This window comes from Cervus elaphus, chromosome 18 (genome assembly GCF_910594005.1).
Source record: "Cervus elaphus chromosome 18, mCerEla1.1, whole genome shotgun sequence".
Classification (NCBI taxonomy): domain Eukaryota; kingdom Metazoa; phylum Chordata; class Mammalia; order Artiodactyla; family Cervidae; genus Cervus; species Cervus elaphus.
The window spans coordinates 118,271,732-118,289,517 of NC_057832.1; the positions used below are offsets into that span (position 1 = coordinate 118,271,732).

General features: G+C 44.5%; 1 protein-coding gene across 1 annotated transcript; it reads right to left on the reverse strand.

The window, feature by feature from the left end:
* Nucleotides 1–7,762: 7,762 nt before the first annotated feature.
* Nucleotides 7,763–14,197, reverse strand: LOC122673935 (GTPase IMAP family member 6-like). Its single transcript, XM_043871817.1, is given in 6 exon segments — nt 7,763–9,494; nt 11,801–11,873; nt 13,519–13,547; nt 13,550–13,609; nt 13,612–13,710; nt 14,161–14,197. Coding segments are annotated over 6 exon segments (1,077 nt in total). The 3' UTR covers nt 7,763–8,715.
* Between the last annotated feature and the right edge of the window lie 3,589 nt (nt 14,198–17,786).

The window sequence follows — 17,786 nt, forward strand, 5'->3', positions numbered from 1 at the left end:
TCCTAACTCTTCATTAGAAGAGATCCAAATTAACATTGTAAAAAGGCCTGGAGACGAGGTCCTGTGACAACTTAGACCAATTTTACAATCTCTTACATTTGACTATGCTGCTTACATCCAATTGTACCTAAATGACTGCAGTTTTTCAACTTTATTGAATTTCAATTTGCATGAAATGAAAATTCATGCATTTTCCAGGAGATTCAATAGTCAATCAAAAATATTTCTAATTCTTTGTATTTCCCATTAGCTTATATATGTGTATACATGTTGCAATGAGTATGCATTTTATTTTATTTTATTTTATTATTTTTGCCTTTTGTTCCCATTCACCCATTTCTCCCACTTCCACCCTCAACCCTGACCTCTGGCAACCACCAATATGTTCTCTGCATCTATGAATTTGGCTTTTGTTTTGTTTAGATTCCACATATAAATTGGTTTTCACAGTATTTGTTTTTCTGTTAGACGTATTTCACTTACCGTAATGCCCTCCTGTCTATCCATGTTGTCAACGGGGCAAGATTTCCTTCTCTCTTATGCTGAATACTATTTGTGTGTGTGTATGTGTGCATGTGTGTGGGCTTCCCTGGTGGCTCAGAGGTTAAAGCGTCTGCCTGCAATGCGGGAGACCTGGGTTCATTCCCTGGGTTGGGAAGATCCCCTGGAGAAGGGACTGGCAACCCACTCCAGTATTCTTGCCTGGAGAATCCCATGGATGGAAAAGCCTGGTGGGCTACAGTCCACAGGGTTGCATGTGTGTACCAAAATGTCTTTATCCATTCATCCATCAGTGACAAGGAAGTTGTCTCCATATCTTGGCTATTGTAAATGATGCTGCAATGAACATAGAGGCACAAACATCTTTACTAGTTAGTGTTTTCATCTTCCTTAGATAAATACCCAGGCCTGAGACTGATGGATCATATGGAATTCCACTTTAGATGTTTGAGGAGCCTCCATAGTGTATTTTGCAGTGGCTGCACTTTTTTGTATTCCTATCAATAGTGCATGAGGTTCCCTTTTCTCCACATCTTCACAACACTTGTTATTTCTTGGCTTTTTGATGTGGTCATTGTAAGGTAAAGGAACTAGAGAAGACGAGGTTCATAGAAAGAACGAGACCGATTCTCTACAAGAACAGATCACCTTTAATGAGGAGAGATGGGGCAGCAGTCAGACCAGGGACTGCTGTGCTAAGTCAAGAAGAGAGTAGGTATATATGGAAAACATATGTATACGGAGATACAATTGTTTTGAGGGGGTCTGTTTTTCCTCAAGATTATTTTTGATTAGTTAACTTTCAACAACCGGGGCAAAGAATTCCTGAGATGGGCCGGAGACTGGGATCAGCTAGGAGCTGAACGTAATCAATTTTAATGGTCATTCCTTTCTTCCGGGGAGAAAGTTCTTTGTTATGTATAGAATAGTGGGGAGGACCTGGAAGGGAGTTTTAACTCCAGGCTTTTCTGAGCCATGTAGCTTTCCTTCAGTCACCCTAACAGGTCTGAGTTCATATCTCATTGTGTATAGTTGATGAAAACTATTGTATAAGTTAAAGGTGTACAATATAGTGATTCCCAGTTTTTAAAGTTTATACTCCTTTTATTGTTGTTCAGTTGCTCAGTTGTATCTGACTCTTTGCGACCCATGGACTGCAGCTCACCAGCCTTCCCTGTCCTTCACTATCTCCCAGAGTTTGCTAAAACTCATGTCCACTGAGTCAGTGATGCCATCCTACCATCTTATCCCCTGTCACCCCCTTTTCCTCCTGTCTTCAGTCTTTCCCAGCATCAGGGTCTTTTCCAATGAGTCAGCTGTTAGCATCAGGTGGCCAAAGTATTGGAGATTCAGCTTCAGCATCAGTCCTTTCAGTGAATATTCAGGGTTGATTTCCTTTAGGATGGACTGGTTTGATCTCCTTGCTGTCCAAGGAACTCTCAAGAGTCTTCTCCAGCACCGTGGTTCTAAAGCATCAATTGTTCGGCATTCAGCCTTCTTTATGGTCCTACTCTCAACCATACATGATGGATGGAAAAACCGTAGCTTTGACTATGTGAACATTTGTCAGCAAAGTGATATTTCTGTTTTTTTTTTATGACCAAAATCAAATCTTTATTTTTTATAACTGTATAAATGTGATCCAAATGTGTCCACCACTAATTTTTCAAAAAGAAACATGCTATAAATAAGCAAACTACACCTGCTCACTGATATGTGTATGGACTCCCTAGATGTCTTGTTGGGTTTAAATACAGACCACTCACAGCAATACATTTTTAGTAGAAAAGTGTAGCATGATGTTAAGCCATTTTAGCTTTTGCACATTCATGTTGCACTTCTGGCTGATGAGAATCTTTTTGCATCATCAGCCAGAAATGTTTCTGTTTTTTAATATGCTGCCTATGTTTGTCATAGCTTTCTTCCAACGAGCAAGTGTCTTTTAATCTCATGGCTGCCGTCACCATCTGCAGTGATTTTGGAGCCCAAGAAAAGAAAGTCTGTCATTGTTTCCATTGTTTCCCCATCCATTTACCATGAAGCAATGGGATTCGATGTCATGATCCTAGTTTTTTGAAGCTGAGTTTTAAGCCAGCTTTTTCACTCTCCTCTTTCACATTCATCAAGAAGTTTTTTAATTTCTTTTCATGTTCTGGCATTCAGTTCACTTCAGTCACTCAGTCATGTCCGACTCTTTGTGACCCCATGAACCACAGCACGCCAGGCCTCCCTGTCCATCACCAACTCCTGGAGTCCACCCAAACCCAGGCCCATTGAGTCAGTGATGACATCCAACCATCTCATCCTCTGTCGTCTCCTTCTCCTCCTGCCCTCAATCTTTCCCAACATCAGGGTCTTTTCCAATGAGTCAACTCTTCGCGTGAGGTGGCCAAAGTATTGGAGTTTCTGGCATTAGGGTGGTGTTATCTGCATATCTGAGGTTATTGATATTTCTCCTGGCAATCTTGATTCCAGGTTGTGATTCATCCAGCCTGGCATTTCCCGTGATGTACTCTACATAAAATTAAATAAGCTCCATTTCTAGTTTTTATAAAATATTGGCTACATTCCCTGTGTGTGTACAATATATCCTTGCAGCTTATTTTATAGGCTTCCCTGGTGGCTCAGACAGTAAAGAATCCACCTGCAATGTGAGAGACCCAGCTTCAATCCCTGGGTTGGGAAGATCCCCTGGAGAAGAGAATGGCAACCCTCTCTAGTATTCTAGTCTGGAGAATCCCCTGGACAGAGGAGCCTGGCAGATTACAGTCCATGGAGTCGCAAAGCGTCAGACCGACTGAACAACTAACACACAGTTTGCACCTTTCAAATCTCCTACCCTTCTTATATTGCCCCTTCCCCTTCCCTGTCTCCACTGGTAACCACTAGTTTGTTCTCTATGTCTGTGAGCCTGTTTCTTTTTTGTTATGTTCACTAGTTTTGTTGTATCTTTTAGAGTCCACTTAAAGTTATATGACACAGTATTTTTCTTTTTCTCTCTGACTTATTTCACTTAACATGATACCCTCCAAGTATATCCATGTTCTTGCAAATGGCAAATTTTTATTCTTTTTGATGCTAAGTAGTATTCCAGTGTGTATGTGTGTGGTGTATATATATATATATATATATATATATATATATATGTACATATGTATATATATATATGTGTGTGTGTGGTATAGATATATATATGTATATATGTATTGTGTGTGTTTGTCTTCTTAATCTGTTTGTCTATTGATGGACACTTAGACAGCTTTGGTGTCTTGGCAACTACAAATAATGCTACTATGAACCCTGGGTGCATGTATCTTTTTGAATTAGTATTTTTTCAGATATATACCCAGGAGTTGAATTGTGGAGTTATATGGTACTTCTATTTTTAGTGAGAAGCCTCCATACTGTTTTCCACAGTGACTGCACCAATTTCCATTCCCATGGACCATGTAGGAGGGTTTCCTTTTCTCCACATTGTCACAAATGTTTGTTTTGGTTTTTTTTTTACGATATCCATTCTGACAGATGTGAGGTATTCAATGATATCTCATTGTGGGAATTTTCTTTTCCTTGATGATTAATGATGTTGAACATCTTTTCCTGTGCCTGTTATCTATCTGTTTGTCTGATTTGGAAAATTGTGTGTCCAGGTTTTCTCCTCATTTCTAAATCAAACAGCTTTTTTTTATATTGACTTGCATGAGTTGTTTATGTATTTTGAGCATTAACCCCTATTCACTCATATCATTTGCAAGTATTTTTCCCCAATCTGAGGATTGTGTTTTTATTTTGTTGATGGTTTCCTTTGATGAGCAAAAGATTTTAAGTTTAATTAGTTCCCATATTTTAATTTTTGCCTTTCTTTCATTTGCTTCAGGAGACAGAAGCAAATATATATAAATATATAGCGGTGACTTCTGTCAGAGTGTTCTGCTTATATTTTCCTCTGGGAGTTTTATGGTATCCAGCCTTATATTTAGGTCTTTAACCAAATTTGAGGGTTTTTAACCCAACTTGAGGGTTTTTAACCCAATTTGAGGGGTTTTTGTATATGGTGTTAGTAAATGCCCTAATTTCATTCTTTTACCTGTAGCGGTCCAATTTTCCCAGAACTATTTATTTAAGAGACTATCTCTCTCCACTGTATGTTCTTGCTTTCTTTGACCATAAGTGCATGGGTCTATTTCTGGGGCCTCTATTCATTTCCTTAATCTATGTGTCTGATTCTGCTCCAATAACACACTGTCTTGATTACTGTTGACATTGTTTTGATTACACAGAGCCTAATTCCTCCCACTCTGCTCTTCTTTCTCAAAATTGTTTTGACTTCTCAGGATCTTTTGTGTTTCCATACAATTTTTTAAAATTATTTCTTCTAGTTCTTTAAAAAATGCCATTGGTCATTTGATAGGGATTGCACTGAATCTGTAAATCACCTTGGGTAGTATGGTCATCTTATCAGTATTAATTCTTCCAATTCAAGAACATGATATATCTTTCCATCTGTTTGTATTGTCTTCAATTTCTTTCATCAATGTGGTATAGTTTTCAGAGTCCAGGTCTTTTATCTCCTTTGAGGTAGGTTTACCCCTAGGTATTTCTTTCTTTTTTATTAAAAGGTAAATGGGATTTTTTCATTAATTTATCTTTTTGATAGTTCTTTGTTAGTGTATAGAAATGCAACAGATTTCTCTGTATTAATTTTGTATCCTGCACTTCACTGACCTCCCTGATGAGCTCTAGTAGTTTTCTTTAGGATTTTCTATATATAGTATCAAGTCATTTGCAAACAGTGACAGTTTCTTCTCCCTTTCTGATGTCGATTGCTTTTATTTCTTTTTCTTTTCTGATTACTGTGGCTAGGACTTCCAAAACTATGTTCAGTCAAAGTGGCAAGAGTGGGCATTATCAACTTGCTCCTGACCCTAGACTGAGTGCTTTCAGCTTTTCACTGTTGTGTAATATGTTTTCTATGGGTTTGTCATCGTTATTATTTAGTCACTAAGTCATGTCCAACTCTTTTGGGACCCTCTGGACTGTAGCTGCCAGGCTCTTCTGTCCGTGGGACTTCCCGGGCAAGAATACTAGAGTGGGTAACCATTCCCTTCTCCAAGGGATCTTTCCCACTCAGAGATCAAACCTACATCTCTTGCATTGGCAGGCAGTCTCTTTCCCACTGAGCCACAAGGGAAGCCCATGGGTTTGTCATATATGGCCTTATTGTGGTGAGGTATGTTCCCTTTACGTCCCCTTTCTGGAGATTTTTTATTATAAACGGATGCTGAATTTTATCAAAAACTTTTTCTACACCTATTGAGATAATTGGATGTTTTTTATTCTTCAATTTGTTAACATGGTATATCACACTGATTGGTTTGCAGAAATCAAAAAATCCTCATATCCCTAGGATAAATCCCACTTGATCATGGTATACGACCCTTTTAATGTATTATTACATTTGGTTTGCTAATTTTTTAAATTTTACTATTCATAAGACTGAAGAGAAAGAGCAAATATTGGCTACAAACAATGAACAAAAGACAAATACAAACAGCAGCTAGCAATGCTGAATTTCTAGACTTAAGTTCTAAAAGGATGTCAACACTCAGGACACTATGACATGTAATCATGATGTCAATCACCTCAAAAACAGAAATCTAGCTCATGAGAAACTGCTTTGTTTTAATAACAGAAAGGCATTTTTCATGATGGGCAGAGCTCTTCCAAAAGAAAAGCAACACTTGCAATTTATGGAGCCAACAAGAAAGATATGTTAAAAGTGTCCCACTCCTTAATCGGCTATACTCCAATACAAAATATAAAAAGAATTTTTTAAAGTCTCCCACTCCATAGATGCTCTACTCATAAATTTTGCTTTTCATAAATACTTTAATGTTTTAGAATGCTGTTGTTGTTCAGTTGCTAAGTGGTGTCTGACTCTTTGAGACCCTATGGACTGCAGCACGCCGGGCTTCCTTATCCAAAACCATCTTCCAGAGCTTGCTCAAACTCATATCCATCGAGCTGGTGATGCCATCTGACCATCCTGTCCTCTCTCTTCCCCTTCTCCTACTGATTTCAACCTTCCCCAGCATCAGGGTCTTTCTCAATGAGTTAGCTCTTTGCATCAGGTGGCCAAAGTTTTGGAACTTCAGTCCCAGTATGTCCCTCTCATGACTATTCAGAAATGATTTCCTTTAGGATTGACTTTTTTGATCTCCTTGCAGCCCAAGGAACTCTCAAGAGTCTTCTCTAATACCAATATTCACAACTTTGGCCAAGACAACACCCTCTCCTTCCCCTACCCATGACGTCATCCACAGGACCTCTTTCTTTCTGGTACACAGACCATGGGATTTCCAGAATAAACCGACAATGCCTGCCTGTTCTCTGATGCTCAGGGAGCGATGGTGTGAAGCAACAACTCCCCCTCCTTCTGAAATGTCCTGGGAGGGATTTTCCTTGACTTTTAGTAACAAAGGAGAGAAAACTCCATATTCCATATAATTTTAAGCAGTTCCTTTAGAATTTTTAATGAATGACATGTTTTGAGTGACTTGCTATTTGCCATTTAGAGACTTGATGCTTGTCAGTGACAGTGCCTGTCATTTGGCAATACTTGTATTCTCTAGGATGAGATCAATTAAGCCAACAGGGTTAAAACAAAAGTACCTAAGTTAAAGATATGTATCTTCTTATCTTAAAGGAAATGCAGATAATTTTAACTGTTAATTCAGTGGCTATGAAGCAATGGGTCTATTCACCTAGAAACAAAATGACCTTATTTCACTTATGCTTGAGGAATTACAGATTCTCCCAGTTTTTTGTTGCTTTTTTTTTTTTATGTTTCAGATTTTAATGTGACTTTAAATTTGTTCTTTTCACATTGTGTAAATTTAAGGTGTGCTGAGTGTTACTTTGGTAGACTGGTATATCATAGTTGGTTGTCATTTTAACAATCTTTAGCACATCACACACTTATAATACAATATTATTTCTACATTCAATCTACTGTACTTTAGACCTCTATGGCTTTTTAGTGCTTGTGACAAGTTTGTGCCTAAAACACCATCAATCTTATCCCCTGTGCCTCCACTTCTTGGTAACCACCATTCTCTTCCTTTTTTAAACAGGTTTGACTTTTTAGATTCCACATATTACACAGTACTTGTCCTTCTCTGTCTGACTTATCTTGCTTCCAATTCTCCCAAAGTCAGTACATAGACATAAGACAATTCCAACTGGAATAACAACAATGTTCTTTTTAGAAAACTCAACAAGTAATTTTAATTTTTACACTGAAGGATAAATGCCTGAATATAACAAAAGAAATACAAAAATGGTGACTGGGGAGGAAATCGGGAGTGGGGGGGAGAGTTCATATTACAATCAAAGCCACAAAAATCAAGTCAATACTTTATTCATATAGGAGTTGAGAAGATGGAAGACAAGAAGAGGCAAAAATTCTCACAGAAATCATAGGGAATATGAAAATTTAACATATGATAACTGCTATGTTTCAGTTCAGCAGGAGATGGATCACCTACTTAGTAAGCAGTCTGACACAAAGGCTATCTTAAGCACACTCCGATGTGTCTGCCCGTTTCCTGAGCAGACCTGGCCCCTGGACACACCTGCCCTGCCCTGCTCCATCCCATGGGGCTCCCTTGCTGCGGGTTGTGGCCTCTCTCAAGAGCGAATCAAGAGCAGCTCCTTGCGGCCCTCCCCCGTTTCTAGTTGCCTTCTCCTCCCCAGCCCAGAGCCTGTCCTGCCCCACATGGCGCTGGGCCCTAAAAGCCATCGTGCCTGCCCTCTTAACGGGCAAGGACACAGCCCAAGAGATGCAGAGTTGCCCGGTCCACATTCCACGCTGATCTGCATCGCGTTATAAGCCGAGCCTCCAGTGGCCGGGGTGCTGCCAGGGTTCCAAGGCAGAAAAGAGCACAGGCCCGCCTCAGGAGGCTTGGCTTCTCTCAGAGTTCTGTTGCAGAGAGGGAACGCCAGAGACACGTGAGGATGGGCGCGGGGCGCAGAGCAGGAGGGCCCCTGTGTTCTGGAAGGTGTGATGAAGGAGCTGAGAACTCAGGAGCCCACCCACCTCCTCCCGCCTGACCAGACGCTGGCCTGGAGCCAGGAGGGGGCAGGGACCCCTGGGATGGACCCGCAAGTGAGGGGCCTGGGAGCCGGAGGCAGGAAGCCGCGGAGGCCTGTGCCTCAGATGGGCGCGCTCGGCGGGAGCTGGCCTCCAGCTTGCTCGGGCTCCTTCAGGATGAGGCACAGGCCCCGCAGCCAGGCCTGGTCCCCGCGCCCCTCCTCGGCGCCAGGCCGCCAGAGGCCCCAGCTCTCCCGGGGCGCGGCGCGGGGGTGAGGGGCAGCCGGGAGGCTGTAGGCGCGGCCCTCGTGCTCCCACAGGACCCCTTCGACGTGCCGCATGAGCTCCCTCAGCTGGGCCTCCAGCTCGGCTCCGTCCCCCTTGTTGTTGAAGCCGCAGTGTCGCCGCGCGCAGACCACGTCCAGCTTGGCCAGCGCTCGGTTGTCGGTCTCCCGCAGGAATGTCCCCAGCGAGCCGCCGTCCAGGTCTTCGTTCCGCGTGAACACCAGGACGGTGCGGGCCAGGATGCCCGCCCCGAACACCTCCTCGAGGCGCCTGGCCACCTGCTGGTCCTCCTCGGTGAACCGGCCGAGCTGTGTCACCAGGAGCACCGCGTGCGGCTCCGGCGGGGAGTGGGGGCCGGCCTCGCCAACGCCCTGAGCGGTCCCCTGCGGCGCGGCCCAGCGGGACAGGATGTCCGGGGTGTCGACGACCTGTAGCTCCCTCCCCGCCCACGCGCGGCGCCCCTGCTGGAAGGCCTGGGTCACCGGGCGAGCGCTGAGCTTGGACTCGAACACTCTCCTCCCGAGGATGCTGTTTCCCGTGGCGCTTTTCCCGCTCCCGGATTTTCCCACCAGGATGAGCCTCAGCGTCTGCGGGGTCTCTTCATCCCCGCGCTGCCCTGGAAGCATCAAGAGAAGGTGGGGGGGCCGCGGTTAGAGCCCGACCCCCGCTTTAGCCTCCCCCGGGGGCAGATGGTCCGGGTCGGGGCAGGACAAAGGAAGACCAGCGTCTGCATCTGAGATATGCCCTAGGTTCATATGCTTTCCTTCCTTTTCTCCTTTTTTAACTTTTGGGGAAAACATTAAGGTAGAAAGTACATAACATAAATGTACCATTTGAACCATGTTTAGGTGTAGCCTTCAGTACATTCACATTCCTGGGCAGTCATCACTTGGGCATCTCAAGAACTTTCCATCTTCCCGAATGACACCCTGTCCCCATTAAACACTAACTCCCCATCCTTCCTCCCCCAACACATGACATCCACTGCTCTTTCTGTCTCCATGTGTTTGACTGTTCTAAGGACCTCACGTTACTGGAATCAGGCAATTTTTGCCCTACTGTGTCTGGCTTTGCATAATGTGTTCAAGGTTCATTCATGTTGGAGCAAGTGTCATAACTGCCTTCCTTTTTAAGGCTGAGTAATATTCCACTGTAGGTGTAGGTGTATATATGAATCCATATTCATATATATATGGATATGGGAGGTTGTTTTCATTTTTTGCTATTGTGAATAATGCTGCTATCCACCTCAGTGCACATATATTCACCATCTGTTTCAACTCTATGGGGTATATTCCCCAGTAGTGGAATTGTGGGATCATATGGCAGAACACCACATTTTATGCTTCTGTTTTGAAACTTCTTCTCGGGCCACCTATTCCCAGCAGGTGGGATCATCCCCTCATGAACTGGAAGCCTGAGCTTCCTCGAGCCCCTGTGGTTGGAGACCCTTCCCAGGAAGAGGGTGAAGCTAGAAGCACACGGCCTCTGTGTCCATCCTCTCCCTGCCATGATCGAACACGCCACATTACCTTCACTTTGCCCAACAAGGAGTGTTGTGAGGGTGGGGTCCTTTCAGCCAGACCCCCAGCTCCACAGCACAACTCACACTGGGGTCCCAGTCCTAAGCTCCACTGTTGAAGTTTGGGCTGGACACCCTCACCCAGGAGAATATCAGAACCATCAGCTGTGAGTAGATGTTTCATGTCCATCTAATACTGAGGACCCCACGTCCAGATTTTAGAAATGACCACAGCTGGAGGGCATGAAGGGAATTCCCTTCTCCTGGCCTTACAGGTCCCAGGGCCCACAGCACACAGAGAAGCACCAAACCCTAGCTGATTTCCAGCCTGTTCCCAGGGAAGACATTGCTGTGTCTCAGTGCAGAGCCCTCAGCCTCTTGAGGCCAGGACTGGCACCATCTTCTTCCATCTCTCCCCAGCAGGGCTGTGTTTCTCCTGCCTTTCTGCCTTGGTGGACTGACCCACCCACCAACTCTGACTGGAAGATACTGCCTCCCTCCAGCTTCTGCAGGTGACCTGGAAATGACTGGGAGTTCCCCAGAAGCAGGGAAGGGCTGTGTCTATCTGTACTCAAATGCAAAGCTGGAGGAAGATAGTGGTTTCCCATCTGGGCAAGTCTGGAGACACTCATGCCACGCCTTTGGACTTAAAAGCCAAATACATTGAGCATGGAAGAGGAATTTTAAAGTAATACTTAACCCTGATTGCTGCAAAAAGGGTAAATCAGGTGTGAACACTGGGATTGTCGCTTTCCTATGCAGCTTAATATTATGGGTTTCTCCCAATGGCTCAGGCCACTAAAGTTTTTCAAATAAAAACATAGGTGCATGGAACTGCATAAAAAATTGCTAATCAATTCCTTTATCCGGGAAAGTGATGGATTTCCAGCATTCCTAAATTTCTGTCTCCCCAGGTTAGATGGAAAGTTGAGCCCATGAAAGTGAGGCCCCTGACCCTGATGAAACAGATTTTGGGGGGAGGGAGCCCCTTGGGAAGACAGAGTCCAGACCTGCAGGCCCTTGATTGCATGCTATGTGTTCACTAGTGCTTTGCAGCCCCCATGGTCCTGAGAGTCTCACAGCAGAGCCAGGGCGACACCCACCAGGGGCCTGGGGCGAATCGTCTGTCGCACCCACGAACCCATCCTTCCTGACACTCAGTGAAGGGGCAGTGGCTGTGGTCTGTCACCCGCTTTGACCCACAGCACCATCAGGGGCCCTTCCCTTCAGTTTGGCTGGGGTGAAGGGAGGCCCAACCCAAACGCCCTGTGATGGCCACCCCAGTGGGCGAGTCTCTGACAGAGGGACTCCCGCTGCCCCTCCCAGCACACCTCCTGCCCCTCAGGCCCCGGCCCCGCCTCTCTCAAGTCCATGTTGTTTTCTTTTACCTCCAGACCCACCTGGAAAAGGATCCTGGGATGCGCCTTCTTCAGGTTCCTCCAGGAGAAGGATTTCGAATTCTTCTTCCTCCATCTAGAAAGAAACCATAATGTATCTACCGATGTTTCCCCTGAGCTTTCAGGGGCTCCTGACTTTTGCCTTTCTCTAACCCATGGAAGCTGTTTGCATCGGTTTGTTGGCATGGGACGCAGTGAGGGGGCATCTGAGACACCCGCTACCTCCTTTAGGGACCCTGTTTCCCCCTTCCTTCCCCTGCACTGGTCTCCATTTGGGAGGGGGAATTCTGTGATGGGCAGAAATGACCAGAGACGCTTCCTGACAGACACTGTCCTGGGAGCAGTGGCCAGGGTGCCAGGTGGATGTGAGCAGGACGTTGCTGGAGGGCCTGGTGAGGGGCTCATGGGGCCGGAACGATCTGTGGGGGGAGCCTGGCAGTGGGGGCCACAGAGGCTGAGCGCTGGGGGGTGAGGAGGGCAGCAGACATGCACAGGCTCCCTCTCCACGTGTGGTCCAGTCCTGCCGGGAGCCCCGGGTCCGCGGTGCTCAGCTCCAGGCCACCGACTCTGGTGGTCACGCTGCTGGGGCCTCCGTGTCCCCAGAGATGTGGATGCTGAGTCCAAACTACATATTCCTGAGATCTTGTCCCCCTGGAAGATTCCAGGACATTTTACTACATTTTCTAGAGCAATTCCCAGTCCTCTTTGCCAAGGAGGGCGTTGTCGCCCACCAGGAACTCCTGTCACCCACTCTCAGGCTCAGAGAGCTGACTGCCCAGCCCCCGGCTGCCTCACCCGAAACCCTGCCCAACAGAGTATCACCACACGTGTGCCACGTGCCACAGTGTTTGTCTCAACATGGAGCAGATCTGTCACCTTGTGAGGTTTCCCAGGAGAAAAGTGAGACTCAGAGCGTCCTGCCCGAGGGTAAGCAGGGAGCTCCAGGCAGAGCCCAAAGGCTGCAAGGTCCTCCTGACTCCCCTGGCTCCTCCCATTGCTCCTGAAACAGGGCCACACACACATACACACAGACACACTCACACACACTCACAAACATACAAACAAAATATACAAACACAACACAAAGACTACTCACACACATACAAACATACAAACAAAATATACAAACACAACACAAAGACTACTCACACACACTCACAAACATACAAACAAAATATACACACAAACCACAACACATTCACTACCTACACACATACACATACAAAAGTACAAACATAGCACACACATACAACACACATGAACACACACTCACAAACATATGAACATACATGCACAGCACACAAACACAAACATAAGACACAGACACCACTCACACACGTATATTCACAACACAGACATACAAAGATATACACATACAACACACCACTCACACACACACACAAACACGCATAGAAATATACATACAACACATACAAACATAACACACACGGAAAATACACATATATTCATCTATGCACAAATAGACACACACAACACACAGATACACACCAACACAACACACACACGTATACATACAAACACACATGCAAACACACATACACACCAACATAACACACACATATTCATACACATACACACACACACACTGTGCACAGCACCCCCACGACACGCTCTCAAGCCCAGCACACACGCACACACACACACACACACACACACACACACACACACACACAGGCACGCTCACCAGGCCTTGGACTCACCGCCCCACCGTCCGCGGGGCAGGAGGAACGCCATGTCTGGCGTCTCCGGGGGCCGTGCGCTCGCCTGAACGCTCTGTGTCTCCTCTGAGTATAACACACCGCAGGCTGAATGGAGGACGTCAGTGACACTGCCCCAGACGTACGCACACAGAGGACATGGCGGGTGTGTTTTCAGTAATACGTGACCCGGATCTCAGCTCAAGAACTGCTTTTAAGAGCGCAGCCGTCATCCTTGAGAAGAGGGAAGAGGAAGTGGCGGAGCCCCCCCGGCCAGGCCCCTGAGGCAGAAAGCTCTGAGGGCTGCGCTTGTCTGCAGGCCTGGTGGCGACCCCCTCCAGTGTTCTCACCTGGAAAACCCCAGCACAGAGGAGCCCGCAGGCTGCAGTCCATGGGGTCGCAGGTGTGGGACACAACTGAGTGACTTCACTGGTAACATCGACAGGGGAAACAGGAACACGACTGTTGTTATTACTTTTATCCTGCATTAGGACAAGTGGAACTCAGAGGCTTAAACCAAAGCAGCAGATCTTTCAGAAAACGTGCTGCCAGCAGACAGATTTTTTACTGATTTCCTCCCTTTCTGAGAATTCCCCTTCCTGCAGACATCCTCTGTCTTCTCCATCATGACACATACTCCCTGACTCTCTCCCTCCCCCAGCTCCTCCTTCAGCCGCTCCATTGGCTCCAGGGTCGCCAGTTTACTGACCCTAGATCCCGAGACTTGTCACCTCCATAATCCCATGAGCCCCACACCAGTCAATTCTTTACAATTAGTGTCTCTCAATATTTGTGTATATCCACACACATTCCGTGCCTGAACATTCCAAGATCTGTGTCACATCAGAGTCTGGGTCTAAGCTTTGCTTTCTGTGTTTTCTCCTGCCTTTAGCACATCCTGCAATGTTGTTGAAAGTCCAACATGATAATATCTGATATGAGGAATTAAGGTGAATAAGCCTGTGGTGTGAGATTTTATGTTGACCTGGCTGGGAGCTGGGCTGTGTTTAATGTCTGCCGGAGCTTCATTCTCCTCTGGTGCCCTTGTTTGTCTCCCCAGTTGTCTGTGGGTTTCCCTAAAACCCCTTCTTAAATAGAACTTGTATCTTGCTGTTCACTCCTCTTTATTCACTGTTTTCATCCTGTGTCCTGTGATGTGGGAAGGAGTGAGGAGGGAAGCATTACTTGGGGACTGAATCTTATTCTCTCAGTGGGTCTGTGTTCCTAGGCTGTGGGCATCACAATTTTTCTTTCTTTCTTTTTTTTTTTTTTTTTTTTTTGCTTTTCCTTCTCTTCTCCCCCTTTAGGTGATACTGGCCAACTATTAGTCACTTCCAACTTTTTCCTCTTCGTTTTCTCAGAGGATCTTTCTTTTATTTGATGCTTGGACCTCGAAGAACTTTTTCAGTTACTTGAATGCCACATTCCCATCTTTATTCTCTGGAACTGCTGTAAAGAGCTGAAACCAAAAGATTTTTCAAGGAGTGTACTCTGTTATTAAAAATATTTCAATAAATATTTTGGAGGTTTAAGGATGTATGGAGGATTCAAATGTTCACTATTAACACTATTTTAAATTTTTTTTCTAGAGGAAATATATACTGTAGGCAATATTTCTTCTAGACAAAGAAACTGCATGTATAAAATGTAAAGGTGGATGTGAAATTATCATTATTTGTAAATGCTTTGTTTATAAATCTGGGAAAAATTAACAGAGTAAGCTGATAAACTATTATGAACAATAAGAGAATTTAGTAAACTGATGGATGCAAAATTAAATAAAAATCATAAAAATTGTCTACCATACAAACAACTGTCAATTAGGTATAACTTGTGATATTTAAAGCAATAACAACAATAAAAATAAAGAAAAAGTCTGAGAATAAACTTTAAAACTGCATAAAAATCTAATGAAGAAAACTCTGAGAAACTTCCGAGGATGTGAAGCAAACAGAACTCTCCCATGCTTAGTGAAAATGTGTATTAGTAGAACCACTTTGGAAAATGCTCTGTAGTATCTCAGAAACCTGAATATTACACATGGTCAACCTTCCCCATTCTACCCCAAGGTGCAAAGCAACAGAAATGTGTGCTCGCCAACAAAAAGTAATATCCACAATATTTATAGCAGGATACCCAGGATAGCAAACCAATGGACATAGTGTCAATCCTCTCACCACAAAAACAGAAAGAAAGAAAAATGGTAACTATGTGAGGTGATAGACACGTTAATTGGCTTGATTGTGGTGACTATTTCACAAACTATGTATCAAATCAAGTTGCATGTACCTTAAACATATGTAATTTGTCATTTATACTCCCAATAAAGCCGGCTGAAAGCTAAAAAATTAAAAAAAAAAAATTTAACCAATATCATGGCAACCAGCTGCATTACTTCATGGCAAATAGAAGGGGAAAAGGTGGAAGTAGTAACAGATTTCCTCTTCTTGGGCTCTAAAGTCACTGCTGATGGTGACTGTAGCCGTGAAATCAGAAGACCATTGCTTCTTGGCAGGAATGCTATGACAAACCCAGAGAGTGTGTTGAAAAGCAAAGACATTACTCTGCCGACAAAAGTCCATATAGTCTGGGCTATGCTCTTCCCAGTGGTCACGTACCAGTATGAAAGCTGGACCATAAAGAAGGCAGAGTGCCAAAGCATTGATGCCTTCGAACTGTGGTGCTGGAGAAGACTCCTGAAAGTCCCTTAGACAGCAAGTAGATCAAACAAATCAATCAACCCTGAATACTCATTGAAAGGACTGATGCTGAAGCTGAAGCTGAAGCTCCAGTATTTTGGTCATCTGATGCAAACATCAGACTCATTAAAAAATTCCCTGATACTGGGAAAGATTGAGGGCAGGAGGAGAAGAGAATATCAGAGGATGAGATGGCTGGATGGGGTCACTGATGCAATGGACATGAATTTGGGTAAACTTGGGAGATGGTGAGGGACAGGGAGGCCTAGCGTGCTACAGTTTATGGGGTTGTAAAGTGTTGTACACGACTGGGTGACTGAACAACAACAAAGTCAGGAGACTAAAGCAGCTGATCCAAATTAATGGGGTTATCTAAATTATAACTTTATATTATAAATTATTGGGCTTCCCCAGTGGCTCAGTAGTAAAAAATCCCCCTGCCAGTGGAGGAGACACAAGAAATGCAGGCTCAATACCTGGGTTGGCAAGATCCCCTGGAGAAGGAAATGGCAACCCACTCCAGTACTCTTGCTTGGAGAATCCCATGGACAGAGGAGCCTTGCAGGCTACGGTCCACAGGATCGCAAAGAGTTGGATACAACTGAGAACACACACATTATAAATTATATATAGTGGGTTTTATTCATACAATGGAATAGTACATAGCAATGAAACTGCATGATTTATTGCTACATATAACAATATGGATGCATCTCAAAACATAATGGTAAGGAAAAAAAAAGAGGCGGATACAACAGAATACCTACTGCATAATTTCATTGAGAAAAGGTACAACAACAGCTAAAGCTAACCTATGTTATCCTAAGTTCAGCAAGAGGTCATCCCTAAAAGATATAACTGGGGCCTCTAATGTGCCAACAACATTCCGTGTCTTGAACTGTGTACTTGTTACTTGGCTGTGTTCAGTTTATGACAACTGAAAATTCAGTGAGCTGTAAACTTATATGAGCCCTTTCCTCTATTAACACCATACTTCACACACACACACACACACACACAATCAAAACTGAAAACAAACAAAAAAAAAGAAAGTGATTAATGCGCACACACACACACACACACACACAAGTGCATGGACCAAAAAATACAACATGCCTGGAAAAAAAAAAATCATGAAACTCCCCATACACCTTCCTAGGTGTAGTGATGCATTTAATTCAATGCTGATTTTTTTTAAGGCCTCTGTAACTTTGGTTTTGTATTATAGATAGGGACGTTGGTTCTGAAATATGAAAGTACACTTGCAAGATCAGCCAGCTTCCAGAAGGACTAAAATAATCTCAAAGGATGCAGTCACCAGAAAATGCCCGGAGCCCTATGTTGCACCACAGAGTTCACAACAGGATCTGCAGGATGCTGAGGGGGCCCCTCCTCCCCAATTCTTCCCCGCTTCCTGCTCAACTGGGGGAGGAAGATCACACCGTGTGCTTGGACGGGTGTCACTGGCTGAGTTCACCAGGAGCAGATTCTGAGATAAAAATACTGCAGGCGTGAACTTTCTTTAGGAGAGCTCTTGGGATGGAAATCTGTGTGACCCTGAAGGATGTAGGA